This window comes from Bombus flavifrons, chromosome 1 (genome assembly GCF_040668555.2).
Source record: "Bombus flavifrons isolate JBK064 chromosome 1, iyBomFlav1_principal, whole genome shotgun sequence".
In the NCBI taxonomy this organism is placed as follows: domain Eukaryota; kingdom Metazoa; phylum Arthropoda; class Insecta; order Hymenoptera; family Apidae; genus Bombus; species Bombus flavifrons.
Window position 1 is genome coordinate 12,370,393 of NC_138442.1, and position 20,560 is coordinate 12,390,952.

Consider the following 20,560-nt stretch of genomic DNA (forward strand, 5'->3'; position numbering starts at 1 on the left):
AAAAATTATGTAGATTCGCTTCTGATCTCCTAAGATTCAACACAAAATTTTCTTAAAAATGCACGTTCTTCCCTCTATTCAAATATTTGTCCTATATTATTCGAGTAATTTAGTATTGTTTCCAATGATCGTTAAGAATTAGAACATTGAAGAAATATATTAAAACGAAGAACAAAGATAATCCATTTATATAGCAATTATTTTAACGACATTGTTACAACGAATCTTATCTCCTGTGCTTTTAAAAGTTGATCCTTTCCTTTTCGAAAAGATATTCTGTCAGTAGATATTCTCCATCATTATTACATCGATCGCTTGAAAACAATCGTTTCAACGAACCTAATAATGTTTCATGAACGTCACTTTGGTTCGTGAGCTCTACGTTGATTTCGACGATCCCAGTTAACGGGGTGAATTGGAAATCGGTCGAATTTTCTGTGAAGCGAACGAATTTCGTTTCTCTTCTGTTCCCTTTGAACGAATGTTTTTCGACAAGTGTACGATCGACAATCACGTTTAAGCCCCAAGGCTTCCGGGATCGCTCAATCTTCCATGTTGGTGCTATTGCAAATAGTATTGACAATGAGAAGAGCATTGCGTAAACAGTGGAATTGCCGTTTCGTTCCAATTTCCTACTGTAACCGAGTCCACGACGAGTTTTATATTAGATTTTGCAAAGTATTTATTTGCATTTTCCTCAACCCGTTTGTTTAAGTACGTTTTGCATGGTACGAAATAGCAAAAGATTTCTATACAGGGTACTTTTCCATTATTGACTTACTTAATGGATTAAGTATTGAAGAAAAGAAATTCCTATTTAATCTCGTGGCCGAATTGTAATAACTTTCGTATATCGATACTCGCATAATATTTTATTAATTGTACTGTATTTATTATATATTATATTTATTACAAACATATCCTAAAATTTTTAAAGATAACATTTCTTTACAGAAAAGGTGTGATCGTTTTAACAAGCATTCGATTTAAAGATGAATACAAGATTATCGAAGGTGCACAAATATTTACGAGTTGAGAACAGGATTAAATAGATTAGATGAAAGTTATTTAGCAATTTTCCAATACTTAATTTATTTAATTCATTTAAAACGAGCCCCATTGCTGAAGTAAATCCCTATTACATTATTTGCAAAAAATAAACAAAAAATACTCAGCTAACGCAGATTATTTATTGTACACTGAAATAGGAACTTAAATATATGAATTTGACAGGGTTAATTTTCCAGTCTATGTTTACTGAATATTTCTTGTTTATCTTCATCAATACAGCTAAAATCTGTAACTCTTTTTACGACAAATACATCAACGAATTTGTTAATTGATTATCGAATTCCATCATGTAAAACGAACTTTCCATAGTTTCGACTGTTTTAAGCAAATTTCTTTTATAATTTCGCAAAGATAAAAGAGCGTCATTAACTGTGGTCTTATTGAATCAGATTCCCGGCACACCCGATTGTTAATCTGACGTGGAATTGAGAGAAATGTAGAGGTAATCACGGAAGACTGTGCAGAGCTCACCTAGCTATATCTTCTACTCAGGCACAGGCAATCTCTGGCTTTTTCACTATAACATACCATCATACATTCAGTTTTCGATTCATCTTGCATTTTTCTCTTCGTGGGACAATAATTTTCAACAACCAATAATTTAAATAAACTACCAAAAAATTATCAAATATTGTATTGTAATATTTCATCTAGAAAATAATTTTTCATCGACTTGAATCATTTCTTGTGGTTCTATCTTGGCATAAGAATAATATAAGATAGTTCTCCTTGCTTTATTGTTGTCAAAAGATACTGAATAATTGTTACAAAACATTTGGTAGGCAATGTTCGTCATCGGTTAGCATTATAATGAAATCTGATGTCGGCCGGTTGATGTTCTTCCTGGCAACTAAGCGTATTTGGTAAAAAGTGGAACTTAATGTTGCAGAATCTGTAAATATCACACTCCAGGCGAATCTGGTAAATGTGAAATGTTTCATCTGAATGATTATGATCATTAACACGTTAAAAAAAAACAAGGAAGAGGGAAAGAGTGGGAAGGAAAGAGAAAACCTGCTAATAGGCCGTGAAAGGTTGCCTAGGCCTGCTCTATGCTATTAAACCTTAATCGTTATAGTCATAAAATTATTTTGTACTAAAAACTGTTTATAATTTTGTATCTAATCTCTGTAAATACCAAGCAGATTGTCTATGGCTAATAAAGCTTAAACAAAATTGATATAACTAGACTATGTAAAGGGAATTATATATATATATATATATATATATATATATATAGATATTTATAATATATATATATACATATATATTTTAATTAGTGATAAGAAAGCGAGCGAGAAAATGTAATTAAATTTCACTGGAAAACTGGTAATATACCAATGTACAACGATCTAGGAATTATTTGTACTATACAGGTGACAATTTAAGGGACAAATCATAAAAGTATACATGTTACTCAATAGCCACGTATGTGTATAGGGTACTCCATTCCATATTTGTTCTGAAATTCCGATCGAGAATAATTATTATTATATATATAGAAAATAATTATCTTACATTTCGTTACAAATTTTCAAGGTATTAAATAAATATAACATAATAAACAGTCTTAACGTTAATTTATCATGTCTAATTAACGAGAAAAGTTATTTTCTGTTATCATTTAAATTATTTAATTAATATTAACTTATATACGAACACAAGATTGTCGCGGAATTTTAGAAGAAAATGTTTCGACACTTGAGAAACCCTGTACAGTATTACGGTGTAGAATCCAACTAGTCATTTATGACACTTTATAATAACTAAAGTAAATCTTTTACAAAGAAACACGACATACGAAGAACGTGTTGTTCTAAATTATGTTTTAATTAAAAAAAAAAGAAAGAAAAAAATTGAAATGTTCGCGCCCTAAAAATAAATGTTTCCACATGCACCTTTAACATAATGTCCTTTTTATTTCTTCTATTATAATTACATGTACGTTTGTACATTGTTATAAATGAAACCCATTTGTCAACTATTGTATTATTTCTATTTCTATCTGTCTGCCTCTAAGTGCGAACTATCACTTAAACGTTATTGACGGTAATCTAAGTCTTGCGTAAGATAATTCTATTCGTATATCTTATATGTATGTGTCGATAAAGACGGAAGAAGTACACGTTGTAAGTTCAAGTAGCAGGAAATCGCGGGAAGCACAACGATAAAACCTATTTGTATCGAACAGTCAAATGAAACAATATTACACATTTCAACGAAAACCTACTATTTAGTAATTCTTTGCCTTTCCTTCTCTTCCTAAAATAAATTAAGCATTGAAAAATTGCTAAAAAAATTTGTATTCAATCTATTTAATTTTACAAAGTAAACATTGAATATATCCAAATATAAATTGTATTCAAATATTCAATACGGTATTACTGGACATTGGATGAAAGTAATTTATACTATTCAGTATTAATATATAATTCAAATGACTACACCAATCTCGTTAAAAAAGACAGGTGTTCTCAAATCACATGATGTTCATAAATATACCATGTTATTGAATTGAAATGAAAAGTATAATATTTTTATTCAATTAAATGTTATATAGCAAATTAAAAAATGAATTTAAATGTGGATAAACAACACGAAACATACAATTTTAGTAGTCATAAAAAGAATTACAAAATATTAAAATACCATTGTTTAAAAATTAGATTGACAAAGAAACAATGAAAATGTAATCGTAACTTATTTGTTTGCTCAGAATATAAGTAAACTATGAAAATATGTTAAACATATAAAGATCATGTATTAAGTATTGCAATAAAATAAATTTATATGTAACATTCAGTCTTGATTATTCAAGTATAGTTGAACGTAGTAGTTTCGAACAATGTTTAACGTTAGCAATTATTCAGATACAAAAATGTTTTGTAATTAAAAAATAATGATCTTTAAAAGTATTATTTATTTAAAAAATGTTTTATATTAAAACTCCTACAGGACAAATATCGTTTCATATTATAGAAAAGTGCGTCCTTGATAGGTTAGAATACTTACAATTATTGTACGAGGGTAAACCTCATGAATTTAATGGTGATTTTGAGTATTTATTAGAAAATTCAGTATATGATAAAATTGGACATTTTATTTTACGGTAAGTTTTTCAAGCGATTACAATAATTATTAATCTTCAAACATACATATTTATGAGGTTTTTTAATATAATTTATTAATTCATTATTTAATGTAGCAATTCTGCAATATATAAATAACTGTTTTAGATTATTAGCATCTGTGTCACAGGAGATATGTAATTATTGGGTTATAAGAGAAACATTATTATTCCAAACTAGGCTGAATTATATTTTACCAAGACAACTATATAGGCTATTTAAGAGTATTTTATATCAATTAGGAGAGCTTAAAGATAAAAAAGGACTGATTAATAGAACATTAATCGATATATGTAATTTCTTCTCAAAACCACTTGTCTTTAAACATATTGTATCAAAAAATCATACAGAGGATTGTGATTTTCTTAAAACTAAAGGTATATACACACACACACATATATAGGTCAACTCATATTTCTAATTTAATGACTTAAAAATTACGTTAATTTTTATTTTTTCAAGTGAGACATGAGGCAATACCAGATTTAATAAAAAAAAGAAAACTAGACTTGAGTGCAGGATATGCTATTGTATACTGCTCCAACTGGAAAAAAATATTAAAATCATTGTTTTACACTTATATAAGTAATGAAGTAATATGCATGAAATCAAAAGCGCAATATATTATAAATCAGGATATTAGACTTAATTACTTATATTACAAAATTCATTCTAAAATATCGCAAGAGAATCAAATATCTATCAAATATGGACATATAACTAAAAAAAATATAGACATAGAAATAAAAAATTTTCCGCTTTGTATGCAACACCTGCACACAAAACTAAGGACGACACATAGACTTAGTCACTATGCTCGTTTTTATTATAGTTTATTTTTAAAAGATGGTGGAATGAAACTAGAGGATGCTATAAATTATTGGGAAGAAGAATATTCTAAACCTCATTCCTGTTCTTCTAATTGTTTACATAATTGGAAATCAAATGAACGAAAATTTATATACAGTATTCGTCACCTTTATGGTTTAGAAGGATCTCGGAAAAATTATAAATCTCCTACTTGCAAGTTGCTATGTGTAAGTAATATTTTCTTAAGTCAAGAAAGTTTGGTATCTAGTTCAAACTCATCCTTTTTTATTATGTTATCAGATGAATACATCAAATCCCATGTATGAAGGAGGATGTCCATTTAAAAGCTTTGATGTAAATACTTTAAAAGATCTTTTATCTTTATCATTATCAAGTGATTGTGTTACAAATTTATTGAAAACGACATGTTCTCAAACTCCTCAAATTTCCTGTGCTAAATATTTTAGGATGCTAAATCAAAATAACAGCAATAATATTGTTATTAATAGCCCTTTACAATATTATTTTACAATGATTAATCAAATTTAGATATATAAAACATGAATTTGTTATTAAATATAAATTAGAAGCATTTTAATCTCAAATATTCAGTGCAATAAAATATAAAAATAAAGCTATTTATTATATACATTTCTCTTAAATTATAAAAATTAAAATTTTTTAAGGACGCTTTCTACAAGTGCATGATTCACACCATTTTTAACAAATATACAAGTAACACCAAGTTTACCCACATCAACAATATTTCTATCTTCATCATCAAAAAACACCATATCTTTATAATCAATTCCTGATGCTTTTTGAATCCTAAAAAACAATAATTTATAAACAACTTTTCTTAGATAAATGGGAACAAATAAAGCTGAAATTTCATTGATACTTACTTAGAAAAATGAGTTACTTTACATCCTGGATAAATTTCTTTATATTTCAAATACTTGTCCCAATTAAACAGATTTAATAATTGTTTAGCACCTTGTATTTCTGATGTACGAGATGCAACACCAAGTTCATATCCTTCTTCATATAAATGTTTTAAAACATCAGGTACTTCTTTGTAATATCGAATAATTTGACCACGAGAATCTACTACATCATTTCCTTTCCTTAAACGAATTCAACAGAAATTTTCACCAATCATAAAATCATATATATTAAAATTATGTTCCTTGAACTCACTTTTTAAAAGGAGGAATAACATGAGTATCGACCCAAAATGGCCATAAAGTATAGTCTGAAACGTTATTAAATTGGTATTTTATTAAATTACTATTTTAATAATATAAGTATTTTAGTAAAATAACTATTTTAATAAAATTTAAATAATATTAATGCTAATTTATTAAATTACTATTTTAATAAAATACCAATTTCTTTATAAGAAAACAATTAAAAAAGTAAGAAAAAAGAAAAAGTTTTTAACCTAAGTCAAAGATAATTATTTTCGGTTTACAGTTTGTTTTACACATATTTTGTTCCTGCTTTTTACTGTTTATAACCTTAAACTGGAATTATTGCACAAATAATATTGAGAGAATTTCTGCAGTTCTATAAATTATATATATTTAAAATATAATTTTTATTTAAGATTAACGATGATATCAAAATGATAACTCTATATACGTAAAAAAACTACGATCATATATTGCTAACGTAACTACAGTAATACTTAGTAGTATAGTAAAGTACTAACAATTGTTAAAAAATTGTTTCTTATATAAAAGGAGAATAAAAATTATATTTCATGTATAAGAGAATAATATTATTTCTTTTAAGATTAACTTTGTATTTTTAATAAAAACAGTCTTATACGATCATTAGATTTTCAATCTCTTATTTCCACCAATAACATTAAATTCCTGTATTTCGTTGCAACCAATCATAGAAGGAATACATGTTAAGGCGATTTTCTAACTTATGTACCTTGTTGTATCTTCAGTAGTAGCGTCAATCTCGCTTAGCGAACTTGTGGAATCGTGAACTGTTGATTAAAAATAATTATTAAATTTATCATAAAATTACTATTTTAAATAACAACGTCTGAAGGTATACACGTACGTTATATTTATTTGTATAATTAACAACAATAAGTATTATATATTGTTTATACATCGCAAGGATTACGAATGTATATTTTGTTACATTGCACGCTATTGGAATTGTTTTTATCAGATTGTATTGTTGCTTAAATTGATTTTAGTTTTTTGTATATTTATCATCACACGAATATATTTTATAATTACATTAATTTAAACAAAAAGAGCGAAGGAAAGAAAGTAATATAATATATTTTTTTATATTATACCGCATCTGAAACAATTTTGGTATGTTATATTGCTAATTTGAACAATTTTTTGATATTGTAAATTACTCAGTAATTTCAGTTTGTAGTTATTTTTTATCTATGCAATATATCTTGTATATAATAGAATGTTTTATTTACCCCTTTTTGATAATAATTTGTTAATTTAACCTTTATTCGTTTAATTTAAATCTAAATTGAAAAAGTATATGATACTATATTTAGAAAAAATATTTATATTTTATTACTAGCATTTTTATCCTTTATATGTATGTTTATATCTTTATATATCTTATATATCTTATATATCAATAGTATTTTATATCTTTATTGCAGAAATGTCTGAATCAGATCTTTTAGCTGCTGATCATATTGATGGTCTAGACGGACTTGAAAATGGTCAAGATGGAGATGCTATTATGCAGTGCGATGGCGTAAAACGTGAATTAAATGAAGCAAATATTGATGACCCGGTAGCTTGTTTTATTTTATTATAACAAATAAATGACAAATGTTTCTGTTACTTTTTCTTTATAAGTTAAATTTTTTTTATATTTTAATTATAGGAACTAGAGGCTATTAAAGCACGTGTTAGGGAAATGGAAGAAGAAGCGGAAAAATTAAAACAATTACAATCTGAAGTGGACAAACAAATGAATATGGGTAGTCCACCCGGAATAAGTAAGTTATAGATTATATTAAATTTAGCATATATCAAAATTTAGTGCTATAATTTTGTACTTGAACATTTTTTTTTTGTAAATGATTACATAATATTTTGTCAAATTTTTAGCAAGTCCATTAAATATGTCACTTGAAGACAAAATGGAAGTTGATAATAGGTCCATCTATGTTGGTAATGTAAGTTAAATGTTGCATCCAAATTGCAATAAACAACTTTTTATTTCATTAAGAAGTTATTAATTAATATACACTATGCAAAATTAAAGGTTGATTACGGTGCCACAGCAGAAGAATTAGAGCAACATTTTCATGGTTGTGGCAGTATTAACAGAGTAACAATATTGTGCAATAAATTTGATGGACATCCCAAGGGTTTCGCTTACATAGAATTTGCAGAACGTGATTCTGTACAAACAGCTATGGCAATAGATGAATCCATGTTTAGAGGACGTCAAATTAAAGTAATGCCTAAAAGAACAAATAGACCTGGATTATCAGTGACAAATAGGTGCTTTAAAAATACATTACATGTATATTATATCTATATGTTTCTTAAAGATAATAACTACAATATATTTAAATAACTTTAAGGGGACCGCGGGGAGCGCGAGGTTACCGAGGTATAGCCAGAGGAATCATACGTGGTAGTGCATATTTCGGATATAGACCTATAAGACGACCTAGGTATATTGTATAATTAAATATATATTTATTTATAATTCAAACAAAATAAAATATTTCTTTTTAATATTCTCTATACATAGAAGCTATAGGCGAGGATACTACATGCCGTATTGACCGTTTTAATGTATTTTACTGCAATTTGACAAATTAAGGTAAGTTTTTATATTATTGCGATTTATGAGATATGTTGTTTATGTGATTGTTCAAACATAAAATATCTGATGAAAGTATAATAAATTTTTATACATAAAACAATTGCATGCATTAAACAGAAGGTATTTCTGATATATTTTGTATTGTACAATCACACTATAAAGTTAAAGATCTTTTTGTTTGAACAATCAATGTATGTATTATAGAACAATGCATTTATAGGAAAAGCTGGTGAAATAATAAATGTCAAAAATAATATTATTCCAAAATTATAAATACTAAGATAAATGATAAAATAAACTATTATAACATTCACTAGCCATTCCTGTATAAATGTAAAATTATTATTTTTCCAGTGACAGTTATTGTATGTACTAGATCCTTGTTTTAATGTTCTGATGTATCTATATAATTTAACAAATCTTGTAAATCTTTTTATGACGTCAAATAATCTAAAATTAAAAATGCTATACAGAGTATCCATCAATCTTTTACAGTGGATATTATAAAATTTATATCTAGATACATTAGCTTCCTTAGGAATGTGCTCGAAATTCGTATTCATCCTTAACACTTGGCCATATTTTAAATATTATTAAAAACAGAAGAAACACTTATATTGGAACATTATTTTATTTTTTTATTGTACTCTAATCTACTTATTGCCAAAAGTTTTGCAGATTTAAATATTTTGTATTGTACTGTTCTTAAATAAATAAGTGGTATTCATATTTATATTGTAGACTTATAGAATATGGCCATGTGAACTGTAACACTAAATATTGTAAGTTTTTGTGCATATCTTATTTTTAGGTTACACAAAACTTACATATTTCTATGAACACGCATTACACTGTCATGCAGTTAAAGTGTTTAAGTAAATTCTTATGATATGTCCACAGAAAAAAAAACTGATACGATGGGGAAAAAAAGAGAAAGAAAAAACCTCATGTCAAAAGAAAAAAAAAAAGATTGGACAAAGATGGGCACAATTATTCATATTTGATTTAACAAATCTTCATATAAAAATTACAAATGTAGATCAGCGATAATTTGCAATTGCAGTTCAATTGTATTTTTTCATAATTTACAATGAAATTCAAACAATTTCGTAGTATCAGCCTTTATTAGTTTCCAAGAACTTAAGTTTGTTTAGATTACAAAAGTATATAAAACACTAGGATGTTAATAACATTATATTGACACATACAAAAAAAGATGCACTGATTAAATGAGCGCGCGTGTGTATGTATGTGTGCAACGTAAATGCATACATATATATATACGTACACACGCAAATTTATATATATGGATATATGCATAAATATACAACTCTATAATTACTAAATACTATTTTAGCACAAAAGAAATGTAATTGTTAATCTGTTATGCATTTTGAAAAAATTTATGTTTATATCTTGGGTTATTACAAAATAAAAAATGTGTCATTCCTTTTCATGCATATCTAAATAATTGTAAGATATCATCATCCGTAACTTATGTTATCTTTCTTTTTGTAACAATTATAGTAAATTTCTTAAAATGTAATTTTTGTTTTTTATACCTGACATATTAGCATATTGTAAAAAAACTCAAATATTTCTATTATTTGCTAAAATTTGTATTTAACTCAATATATTAGACTATAATGCATTTAAAATTAGATTTTTTCCTACTTAAAACAAATTAATATAATATATAAAAGAATCATCTCTCGATTTTAAATTACTTAAATATAATTGTGACTGTTAATAAAGATGATAATAATATTAAATATGTTAAGATAATATTAAATTGTACACAGAGAGAACAATTTTTGTAGTATACGCGATATTCAAAGAAGTATATTAACAATTTAAAAATTGATTTTAATACATTATGAAATAGCAATAATAATTTTAGAATATTTTTTGGTATAGTATAAAGGCTGATAATATAATTATGGCTAAAAATAAAGTTCATGGTGTGGCTATTTAAGTAATGTTATTACAATATAGTTTTCATATATTTGTAATAACTCTAAAATCAATGTTTAATAATTTCATATTTTTCAATCATATAAGTTTATATTTAAGAATATACTTTAGATATATGATGAAAAGAATTGAACTGCAATGTAAATATCTAGAGTAATATCATATTACTATAATTTATAGTAACTTTTGTATGCTACAGTAAGTGAAAGTTGCGGAGAGTACAGATTGTTACAATTTCTAAAATGATATTAATAATGTGTGCAACTTTCATTTATTTATTACTAACTATACATCCTCAATTTTATCTCAAACATATTGCTACTAATTTGTAAGATGCGTGTAAAATGTTTTTGAACTATTAATCCACTGTGCTATGATGTTAGGAGGAGAGCCAAGTTTCCACATATTAATAATCGAACCACATTTCGTAACGTTACTTCCATGTCGCTAAGTATTTTGCAGGTGCAGTGCAGCATCAGCATCAATTGAGTGATAATCATACAAATTTCATGAACAGTTTTTACGTTCCATTAAGAAAAAGAAAGAAAGAAAGAAAAGAAAAGAAAAGATAATTAACATATAAGTGTAATATATAAATGTAACATGATCGGGTGGTCAATAAAGATTTTCTTGGCTTAAAAATCACATGTTGAATATATCACTGGATTTATATATATTTATATTTAGCATTATTATAAGTAGGTAAAATAAAATTAACTTCTCCAAGGATTAATGATTTGTGTTTATTAACAGTCAGTAGTATTTAAACCGACATTTTTACATTTCAATTAATGTTACCAGGTGGATAAATTTTATTCTTATACAAATTAATAATATTTTAATAACAGATATAACCAGAATATTGTTGTATTTGTTTTATTAGAAATTTGTATTTCTTTATATCTCTGAAAGCATATAAATGCACAATTGATTTCTAAAAAGTTTTCAATTCATGGGAAGGTTGTAAAAGGGGTATAACAGAAAAAATTGAAGACCAGAATTCATTATGTTAAAAATACAACATAATAAAATATTTACTACTGTATCTTTTAATAACTACATAATAATGTAAATAAATTACATTTTTGAAGCATATATTTATTAGATTCTAGTCTAATTATCATTTTGTTTGTGATGTTAACATGAAGTATGTGTACAGATTCTGAATATTTCTAACATAATTAGTACTTTTAATGGCCACAAGAGGTATATTAGATACCTAATTTTAGTACAAATAAAAATACCTCAAACATGTCAGTAAATTAGAAAATTTTACAACATTCTACTTAATTACTGAATTTATTAGGTTGGAACTTTAAAACGAAAATATATTTTCAAATTTTATAATATCAAACAATATGATTTATGAAAGATAACTAAATTAATTCTTAAAAAATTATCACTTATTCATTAAATCATTTTATTTTTATATAATTAAGTCACTTTGAGATACACAAATATTGGACATACCAATATATAATTAATAATTAAAAAATATAATTGTAATATTAGAAAGTTAAAAATTTGTCTCTTTTAAACTCCCAATACATAGCTTTAAGCATTTAAATGTATTCTTTTGTAATAATCAGGCTTTAAATGTAACTTATTCTATATATTCAACATACTTTTTTGAGTATCAGATCTATGAATAATGTACTTCATAATGCACAGCTATTCTTTATAATTCAGGTCTTCAATGTAAATCTACAAAATTTAATAGCAACATCCTGGACTTGTTTCATTTCAGTCCTCTTTTGACAAATATCCATGTTCGCATAATAGTTTTAATTATTTGGTCTACAGAACAGGATATAAGATTGCATTGAGATAAACATTGACTAGTATACCAACTTCATGGTTTCAACAAATTTAGTTTGGAAGGCAATAGTGATCATTGAGAATTTAGTTCAAGTGTTTCAAAAATTGATCGACATAAACTTTGTAAGTTTGGTCTTGTTGTCTGATCTGTATGCATATTCTCCAAACATTTTAATATCTCTACTCCACCTTCTCTGACTAACATACTGCAATACCGTTTTGCTACAACAGTGTAATAATATAAACATAACACATAAACAATAATTTTTGTTATTAATATGATTAAATATATATAATCGCATTTAGTATATTCATTCATATAAATGTACTTACGATTCTTTGTGCATACATGATGTATTGCCCAAACTGCCCAAAGTTGAACAGGATATGCATCTGAACAATGCAGAAGTGGGAAAAATGGATGGAAACTTCTATATGCAACCATTTCCCCTTGAGGAGTTTGCCAATGTGTTATAGTATATGCTAATTGTTCTAATAATACATCTCTACTTGGCATTAAGGATATTATAGGCCATGTATGTGGACCATCGCTAAGTAAATGTGCAGCAATACCTGCTGCGAAATAAGATACATCAATATGTACAGATGTCAGCAACGTAGAAAGCATAGAAATGAACCTAGGTTGCATAAGTCTTGGTCTTAGATGTACCACCTATAACGAATTACAAAATATAACCAATTATACGAATCTGTGTATGTGTACTTATAATCACTAATAGATTAAATCATAACCAGATAATAACTACTTATATAATAATTATAAAAAAAATTAAACTAAATTTACTGCATTTATAAAATCATGAATTATATTACAAACCTCTGCTATATTGTTTAATGAACCAAGTACTTTAGTTTCAACACTAAACTGTCCTTGGAAACTTTCTAACACTTTAAGAAATAATTCCATTCCACCTTCATCTAGAAAGACTTCACATGTTGTAGCACTTTCATCGGTTAAATTCCATAGAGCACTTAATGTAAACTTCATTGTTATGTCTACTGATCTAGTTTCAACTTTAGTCCTAACCATTGCTAATAATTTAGACATATATTGAGGTTGAGCACCAAGCATAGATGTTTCCACCGTTGATATTTTTGCTGCCAATATGGAGCAAATGGCAACAGACATACGATTCATTGAGGGTTCGTTAAAGGTCAACAAAGAATTTAACACTAATCTTGCACATCTACATAAATGGAAAATAATTGAACTATAGATTGTATATAGATTTAAAGAATGCAATTATATATTAATAAATACATAAAATTTTAGACAAAAGTAATATTTATGCTTTCTATTGGGTTGGCAACTATTAGCAACTATCAATACCACCTATTGACCAAATCCGCAATCACTTAGTTACCAATCCAATAAAATGCAAAAGATATAATTTTATGAATTTTGATTACCTGTATTTGTCAAAAGTAATTTCCTGTAGAATTCTGTCACTACACAAAATTAATAATGTATTCATTTGAAGTCGATAGTTGGCTGGATAACATTCCATTGCAATCATTGTTAGTTCAACAACTTGTTTGAGAATTGATGGGTGAATCATAATTGAGAATTCACCTTTTGTGAGATTATAAAGACATGCAGTACATGGCACTTGTACACGTACTTCTTGTGGATGTTCTCTCATTGCAGGCAACACTAATTTTATAACATCAATCCGTGATTCAAGAAAGTTGTGTGTTAAACGGAATAAATTAAATAAACATTTCTCGAGATAAAGTGGTCTGCATGTATATCTTCTCAAACCTTCTAAAATTTGGGATTCTGTGGCTGTACCAGTAACCTACAGTAAACATTAAATATCTTAGAACATACAAGTATATTTTCAGTCATTTGTCTATTTAAATGTTAAGATAGGATATTTTATTCATGGAAATCTTATGTAGTGGACCCCAGTATAACGCAGGTAAAAATATTTTTCTAAGCTAAAGTCAAAAAATATTTTAAAATGTTAAATTTATCTAACATGTTATATGGTGCGTTTATCACGTTTTTATGAATACTGGTTGCTATTTTTTCATCATGTTATATGGGAGTCTACTGTATTTTTTTATTAATTATTTAACTGTCTTTCTATAGAATATCCTAATAGTACTTACAACAAGTCCAGGCTTGTAATATTCATCTGCGGGATTTGTTAAACTGTCATCATAACAAGCATCTGTACTTACAAGTCCCAAAAACCTTAAATATGTATGAGCTTTAATAAATTCTTTTAAATCTTTTGAATTTATATCACTTCTACCTATATTAAGTATTAAGACAAAGTTCTTAAATTAATCTGTATATTATACAGAAACACATTATAAATTATATAATTACCAGATAAATCTAAACTAGTTAGATATGGCATACAATGTACAGCTTTCAAAAAATCTTCTATGTCTGGCTTTCCAGGCACAAACATACAGTTAAGAGCATGCATATCTTTTTCATCTGAAATATCTAAATTCCTTAATTCATTCAGCTCCAATAATACTGAGACTAAATCTGTATTTTCATCTATCTTCACATTATACATATTAAGTGTTTTTAGACGATTTTTACACTTTTTCAGTGCTGTTATATCATTCACCTTTGTACATGAAATGTCTAAACTTTCTAGAAGAGGAAGATCCTCAACTACTATCCCCAAACCATGTGTATTAAATTCTGTACATGACACATTTAATGTATGCAGTGACCTCAATTTACTTAAAGTTACTACCACACAATACCTATTATGAAATAATGGATATATATAATGTAAATATTGTAAAATACTTAATTATATTTATAGAAATAAATTAATTGCATTAAATACCGAGAACAGTCTATAAAACTTCCTTTTGCTACACTTAATGATCTAAGATTTTGTAAACTCCAGTCACCTAAACAACTTATAAGATCATTAACAGTTATTTTTAACCCATTCACCATTAGATCTACCACTTTATGCTGTTTTAAAACTTTTAAGCCTTTCGCTGATAATGTAGATGCATCTTTCAACCGTACATGTCTATGGATAATAAAAAATAGTGAGTACTTTATTTTTTATGTACATTTTACACTCCAATCAAATTTGCATACTTAAAATGAGATATGAGTACCTTAACCTTGTGGACTTTGCGTTGAAAAGTGTAATTGTTAAATCAGATAATGTCTTTTTCTCACAAAGGTGAGCCAATAATTGTTCTGATACTTCAGCTGGTAAAAAAGCATCTGGATGTCTAAAACTAAGTCTTGTAGCTGAACTTGATGATCCATCGTTAGATGCTTTACCTATTGCATTTAAGATATCTGTATTATTACAATCTATTAAAAGTTAACTAACTGATTTAAGACCTTATAACAAATTGTTGCATTAAAATAGCTTCCTCTAACTCTAATGAAATATCTAAATTCATTTTAAAATGAAGTAAAATATGAATAAAATATAAGATAATTGAAAAAATATTTTCTTAAATAATTATGATGAATACTTACTACATGTGTTTGTATCCAGTGAATTAGGGGAATGTTCTTCCGTATCACCTAGGTGTACGTCACACAAATCCAAGACATTGTTACAAATAAAATCTATGCAAACCTCAAGGAGGCTTTTCGGTGACTCAAACATTTTACTTTCTTATTTACACACAAATATTCTTCTTTTATTTCCTCTATAGCTTTTTAAATAATTGATTATTTCAAATAGTTTAACATCTCATTCTTTCATATTTATTTTAAAGAATCTGTTAACATAGAACACACACATATACATGTATATACATCTGATGCACTATGTTTAGAATGTAAGTTTTCTAATATTAAACATACACTATAAAATGAAATACACTAAGTTTATGAAAATCGATACACCTGTCATCCGAAAAAAACTAGATCACATGCAATTTAACTTTCTTATGACAACAAAATATTAAAAAACATTCTACATCTGTAGAAAATGTACACTTAAAAAATGAGGTACAGTTGTATACGCGACGATTTCTAAAGGAAATGTCGAGAAAAAACCACACACATAATTTTATTCCTAACATACAGGTGACAGAATTTAAAATAATGATTATGTAATGACAAGTCCATCGAATGGAATAAATATTTGTGTCTAAGCAATTTGTGTAATCTAAGCACGTTGTGTATAACACGTATCGAAAGAAACGTATGAAATTGACAAGTTATTTATTAGATACACTAAACTTTATTTCGCGAGTAGAATATTCTTAGAAAATTATTAAATGATTATGTAAACTTATTTATGCAAATAGCACTGAACGCAATTGTGAAAACAACTGCAGAAGATTGTAGTCTCTCACCTGTGAAGAGGACGCCATTTTGATTTGCTAAGTGTCAAAACAGATTAAAAAATACGATATAGACGCATATTGTTAAATATATGAACATGATTATTAAGTACAATGATACAATCAAAAAAGTATATTGTCTACTATAATTTTTTTGTTTGGTTTAATTTCTAAAATCGTTTTATGTTGATTCATGATGATTTTAAACATACATACCTCAAAATTAGAAAAAACTGACATATTTGTTATCCTTATCGAAAAAGTTTATTTTGTGAAAAGTATTTGTAGGTAAAAATTAGAGAACATTCCTTAATAGTTACACAAATCTTTTCATTCTTGAAGACATAATAGAAGATAAATATTACTTGTAAGGGAATTCATCGGTTATTGACACACTATCAATATGGCGGTAAAGTGGAAAACGATGTGCTTTTCAGTATGTATTACGATTTCACTTCCGTATAATATACATAAGAATTTTTTCTAGGTACGATTATAATGTCTATATAAGGATTGTTCAAAAGTATTTGTTTGTAGTGAACTTAATGATTATTTTATATTATAGAATGATAAATATTCTATTCTAAAATTAAATGAATAAAGAATATGTCAAAGAAACTGATTTAAAAGTTCTCAATTTTAAGAGTTGTACTGCATCTAATTATTTAATCATTTTTTTACTCTGCATTATATTAGATTTTTCACATATATAAGTATGGATATAAATATAAATTATTAAATATCTCATAGAAATATAGTTTGTAACTGTGATATAAATTTCTTTGTTTCTAAGGTTTAGATAGGAACGTGTTTTCCAAAATAAAATCATGGTTTAAGTGTCCACTGATATGTGTCAGTCATTTTATAACGTCATGTTGTATGTTATGTGGCATTGATCATTTTGCTTGCATTTAAATTTAATTTCATAAAAGAATGCCAAGTTTGCGAAAAAAGGTTGCTGGTTTTATGCGACAACTATCTATTAGCAATTTGGCTGGAGCTGTAGAAAATTTAAGTCAGGGAGAACAGACTTTACGTAGTCCTAGATCATTAACGCAAGATTTTACAAGTGGTTGTTTTATTACACGGTATCTTGATGGGTAATAATCTTTTTACAATGTGCATATGTATAATTTTTATTTATTAACATCTTAAATAAGGGTTGACATATGTTGATATATATATTTTCAGTTTGGAAACGAAACAGGAAGGGCCAGCAATTTTGCATGGCAGAAATCCAGAGGAACTTCCAATTAGGCAGCTTGGAAATTTTCAGCAAGATAGAGATGTAGTTTCCGCTCATACAGGTCCAGATAATGGACTTACAACTGTTAATGTACAACAAAGACATTTAAGTATTAATGATATTGATATAGATTACATTGATATGTTAGATCAAGGAGAACAGTATAGAAATAGTATGTATTAAAGGCATTATGAAGTTATGAAATAATAGCAAAATACATTAACAATATTATTTTCTCTAGCATCAACAACAACAACTCCTACAATTGCTGGTATTACTGATTGGTTTAATCCTCATGAAATGGCTTATGGAATTGCTACTACATTATATGAGAAAAATCCTACAAATAATACAAATAATGGTGAACCAATAGCAGATTGTTTTGGTATTGTAGCAAGATCGAATTCAGCTATTTTAGCACTTGCTGATGGTGTTAATTGGGGTATGATTATAGATGATAGTAGACTATCTTAGATAAGATTATATAAAGATATGGCAATATATACATATACATATATATACGTGTTTTATAATGAAATAAAATTATTAGGTACCAAAGCAAGTATTGCAGCAAGGTCTGCAGTACATGGAAGTATAGAATACTTAAATAAAGCACTTTTTTGTCCTTCGATTAATGGAGAAATGACTACAACAAAAGACGTTTTTATAGCACTACTTCGTTCATTCCATGCTGCACATTCGTTAATTTTGCAGGAACAAGGAATGCTTACAACATTAACTGTGTGTGCAGTTCTGCCACTGCCAAATTCTGATTCTAATACAGAAAAAAATAAATATATGGCATGTACCTGTAATGTTGGTGACAGTTTAGCTTATGTGTATTCAAGGTAATACATAAACAAGAACTTATAAACTATCCCTACTGATACTAAGTAGAATATTGTTTAAGATAAAAACAATATTTCATATTGACAGAAAAACTGGTGTAAGAGAAATAACAAGAGGATCCCATGATATTCACTGTATGCGTGACATGCGTGATGCTCTTGGAGCTTTAGGCCCTGTGGATGGATCTAACCCTGAATTGAATAATTTGACTCTTGCAATGACCGAAGTTGAGAAAGGAGATATTGTATTTTTGACTAGTGATGGAATTTCGGATAATTTTGATCCTGTAGTCGGAAAATTTGCTATTTTACCATGTCACAATTCCGTACCTGATTCAAATGTAAAAAATCACACTGAAGGAAGATCAAAAACACGTCGAAAGTCTGCAGAAAACTTGAGACATGCAGAATCCGGCAATAGTAATAGAAATAAATCTAACTTGCCTGTAGTTGAGGCATATCAAAGACACGAGCTCACATTGCTTAGAATGGAAGATTTGTTAAGAAGGGGTGTATCTGGAGAAGGACCACCATGTAACAGTGCCAAACATCTCTGCGAACTCCTCTTAGATTTTGCAGTAAGTTATTTACCATATAATAGTAATGAATGCAATACAATATGTATGTACTGTAAGTTCTTTTAATCTTTTTATGAGGGAGGAAAAGAGTAAGGCGTAGTGTTAATTTTAATACTAACATTTAATTTTTATACATAATAAGGTACGCATAACTGCCGCTAAAAGACGAATATTGGAAGATACAGATTTATATTATGCACAAAATAAAGATGGCCAATTAATTCAGCTTTCCAAACAAGAACAGAGAACTCGACGAATAAAAACTTTGGATAAGGTTTCCATGATCCCTGGGAAATTAGATCATGCTACAGTTGTAGCATATGTAGTTGGATCTATCAATTCAGAATATGGTTTATAATTAATTACAATAACAAATTACAGTTTCAATTTGTAAGAAAATTAATAAATTTTAGAATTTTCTTCAACAGTGACATTTTATGAATGAATTGAGTTGAAATTAATGTTTTATTGTGAGATTAAGTTGTTTATATAATTTTTTGTTATTTAAAATAAAAACATACATTTAAAGATAAGCATGTAGCAATACTTATTTCATTATAAATTTAATTTATAGATGTGTGCAAGTAAAATATACATATCCTATATTTATATTTATGTATTACATTACGTTATGTATATACATAATGTAAATGCGTTGGCAAATAATTTCGAAAATCACTTATTAATAATAATTGTCGAGTTTACTAAGTACTTATGATATAATTGAATAGAAATGTTTAGCGAATCTGTATTGCTTAAAATCTTGAAAAAGCTATCATATTAAGATCACCAACACTTTCTATTTACTGATTGGTCATAAGTAAAATATTGGCCAATCAGGATAAAGATTTTGCTAAATGGGTGCTGCAAAAAGTTACAGTACCATAACCGAGGTGTCGCCAATGGTAAAAGCTCTGGGAT

At 27.2% G+C, this 20,560-nt stretch overlaps 5 protein-coding genes across 10 annotated transcripts; 3 read left to right on the plus strand and 2 right to left on the minus strand.

Moving 5' to 3' along the window:
* The first annotated feature begins 3,787 nt into the window (after positions 1–3,787).
* On the plus strand, positions 3,788–5,656 carry LOC138184369 (uncharacterized). The gene is made up of 4 exons (XM_069122255.1): positions 3,788–4,180; positions 4,308–4,576; positions 4,662–5,236; positions 5,310–5,656. The coding sequence occupies exons 1-4, from the start codon at positions 4,002–4,004 to the stop codon at positions 5,556–5,558; spliced, it is 1,272 nt and encodes a 423-aa protein (XP_068978356.1). The 5' UTR covers positions 3,788–4,001; the 3' UTR covers positions 5,559–5,656.
* LOC138184380 (magnesium-dependent phosphatase 1) lies at positions 5,617–6,670 on the minus strand. Its single transcript, XM_069122265.1, has 4 exons — positions 6,454–6,670; positions 6,210–6,264; positions 5,915–6,136; positions 5,617–5,837 (listed from the first exon to the last, which is right to left on the minus strand). Exons 1-4 carry the CDS (start codon positions 6,497–6,499, stop codon positions 5,681–5,683), a joined length of 480 nt encoding a protein of 159 aa, XP_068978366.1. The 5' UTR covers positions 6,500–6,670; the 3' UTR covers positions 5,617–5,680.
* Positions 6,671–6,944: 274 nt separating this feature from the next.
* On the plus strand, positions 6,945–8,852 carry Pabp2 (poly(A) binding protein nuclear 1). 2 transcript variants are annotated; one of them, XM_069132577.1, is made up of 7 exons: positions 6,945–7,076; positions 7,669–7,805; positions 7,899–8,013; positions 8,126–8,193; positions 8,283–8,524; positions 8,608–8,700; positions 8,781–8,852. In XM_069132577.1, exons 2-7 carry the CDS (start codon positions 7,671–7,673, stop codon positions 8,812–8,814), a joined length of 687 nt encoding a protein of 228 aa, XP_068988678.1. In that variant the 5' UTR covers positions 6,945–7,076; positions 7,669–7,670; the 3' UTR covers positions 8,815–8,852. The 2 variants fall into 2 exon arrangements, with proteins under 2 accessions (XP_068988678.1, XP_068988756.1); XM_069132655.1 differs by having other exon boundaries at positions 6,949–7,084.
* Positions 8,853–12,464: 3,612 nt separating this feature from the next.
* On the minus strand, positions 12,465–17,321 carry LOC138189780 (protein zyg-11 homolog B). 3 transcript variants are annotated; one of them, XM_069132055.1, is made up of 11 exons: positions 17,184–17,310; positions 16,980–17,006; positions 16,150–16,397; positions 15,774–15,945; positions 15,488–15,682; positions 15,007–15,401; positions 14,784–14,929; positions 14,079–14,467; positions 13,486–13,855; positions 12,981–13,320; positions 12,465–12,869 (listed from the first exon to the last, which is right to left on the minus strand). In XM_069132055.1, the coding sequence occupies exons 3-11, from the start codon at positions 16,280–16,282 to the stop codon at positions 12,721–12,723; spliced, it is 2,289 nt and encodes a 762-aa protein (XP_068988156.1). In that variant the 5' UTR covers positions 16,283–16,397; positions 16,980–17,006; positions 17,184–17,310; the 3' UTR covers positions 12,465–12,720. The 3 variants fall into 3 exon arrangements, with proteins under 3 accessions (XP_068988156.1, XP_068988249.1, XP_068988071.1); XM_069132148.1 differs by lacking the exon at positions 16,980–17,006 and having other exon boundaries at positions 17,184–17,321; XM_069131970.1 differs by lacking the exons at positions 16,980–17,006; positions 17,184–17,310 and adding an exon at positions 16,483–16,734.
* On the plus strand, positions 17,265–20,172 carry LOC138189921 (PP2C-like domain-containing protein CG9801). Of its 3 annotated transcripts, none has more exons than XM_069132268.1 (7): positions 17,265–17,403; positions 17,761–18,067; positions 18,159–18,385; positions 18,455–18,655; positions 18,764–19,061; positions 19,150–19,639; positions 19,782–20,172. In XM_069132268.1, the coding sequence occupies exons 2-7, from the start codon at positions 17,901–17,903 to the stop codon at positions 19,995–19,997; spliced, it is 1,599 nt and encodes a 532-aa protein (XP_068988369.1). In that variant the 5' UTR covers positions 17,265–17,403; positions 17,761–17,900; the 3' UTR covers positions 19,998–20,172. The 3 variants fall into 3 exon arrangements, with proteins under 3 accessions (XP_068988369.1, XP_068988457.1, XP_068988545.1); XM_069132356.1 differs by having other exon boundaries at positions 17,328–17,454; XM_069132444.1 differs by lacking the exon at positions 17,265–17,403 and adding an exon at positions 17,553–17,680.
* The last annotated feature ends 388 nt before the right edge of the window (positions 20,173–20,560 follow it).

Excerpts from the sequence above, each read along its gene's own strand:
- LOC138184369 (XM_069122255.1), top strand. The coding sequence starts at position 4,002 with ATGTTTTATATTAAAACTCCTACAGGACAAATATCGTTTCATATTATA. Across the intron at positions 4,577-4,661 it reads TGATTTTCTTAAAACTAAAG|TGAGACATGAGGCAATACCA; the intron begins GTATATACACAC and ends TATTTTTTCAAG. Across the intron at positions 5,237-5,309 it reads CTACTTGCAAGTTGCTATGT|ATGAATACATCAAATCCCAT; the intron begins GTAAGTAATATT and ends TTATGTTATCAG.
- LOC138184380 (XM_069122265.1), bottom strand. The coding sequence starts at position 6,499 with ATGTGTAAAACAAACTGTAAACCGAAAATAATTATCTTTGACTTAG. Across the intron at positions 6,265-6,453 it reads AATAATTATCTTTGACTTAG|ACTATACTTTATGGCCATTT; the intron begins GTTAAAAACTTT and ends ATAACGTTTCAG. Across the intron at positions 6,137-6,209 it reads GTTATTCCTCCTTTTAAAAA|GAAAGGAAATGATGTAGTAG; the intron begins GTGAGTTCAAGG and ends AATTCGTTTAAG.
- Pabp2 (XM_069132577.1), top strand. The coding sequence starts at position 7,671 with ATGTCTGAATCAGATCTTTTAGCTGCTGATCATATTGATGGTCTAGAC. Across the intron at positions 8,014-8,125 it reads GGGTAGTCCACCCGGAATAA|CAAGTCCATTAAATATGTCA; the intron begins GTAAGTTATAGA and ends TCAAATTTTTAG. Across the intron at positions 8,701-8,780 it reads AGACCTATAAGACGACCTAG|AAGCTATAGGCGAGGATACT; the intron begins GTATATTGTATA and ends CTCTATACATAG.
- LOC138189780 (XM_069132148.1), bottom strand. The coding sequence starts at position 16,282 with ATGTTTGAGTCACCGAAAAGCCTCCTTGAGGTTTGCATAGATTTTATT. Across the intron at positions 14,468-14,783 it reads ATTACAAGCCTGGACTTGTT|GTTACTGGTACAGCCACAGA; the intron begins GTAAGTACTATT and ends TGTTTACTGTAG. Across the intron at positions 13,856-14,078 it reads ATTACTTTTGACAAATACAG|ATGTGCAAGATTAGTGTTAA; the intron begins GTAATCAAAATT and ends CCATTTATGTAG.
- LOC138189921 (XM_069132268.1), top strand. The coding sequence starts at position 17,901 with ATGCCAAGTTTGCGAAAAAAGGTTGCTGGTTTTATGCGACAACTATCT. Across the intron at positions 19,062-19,149 it reads TTAGCTTATGTGTATTCAAG|AAAAACTGGTGTAAGAGAAA; the intron begins GTAATACATAAA and ends TCATATTGACAG. Across the intron at positions 19,640-19,781 it reads AACTCCTCTTAGATTTTGCA|GTACGCATAACTGCCGCTAA; the intron begins GTAAGTTATTTA and ends ATACATAATAAG.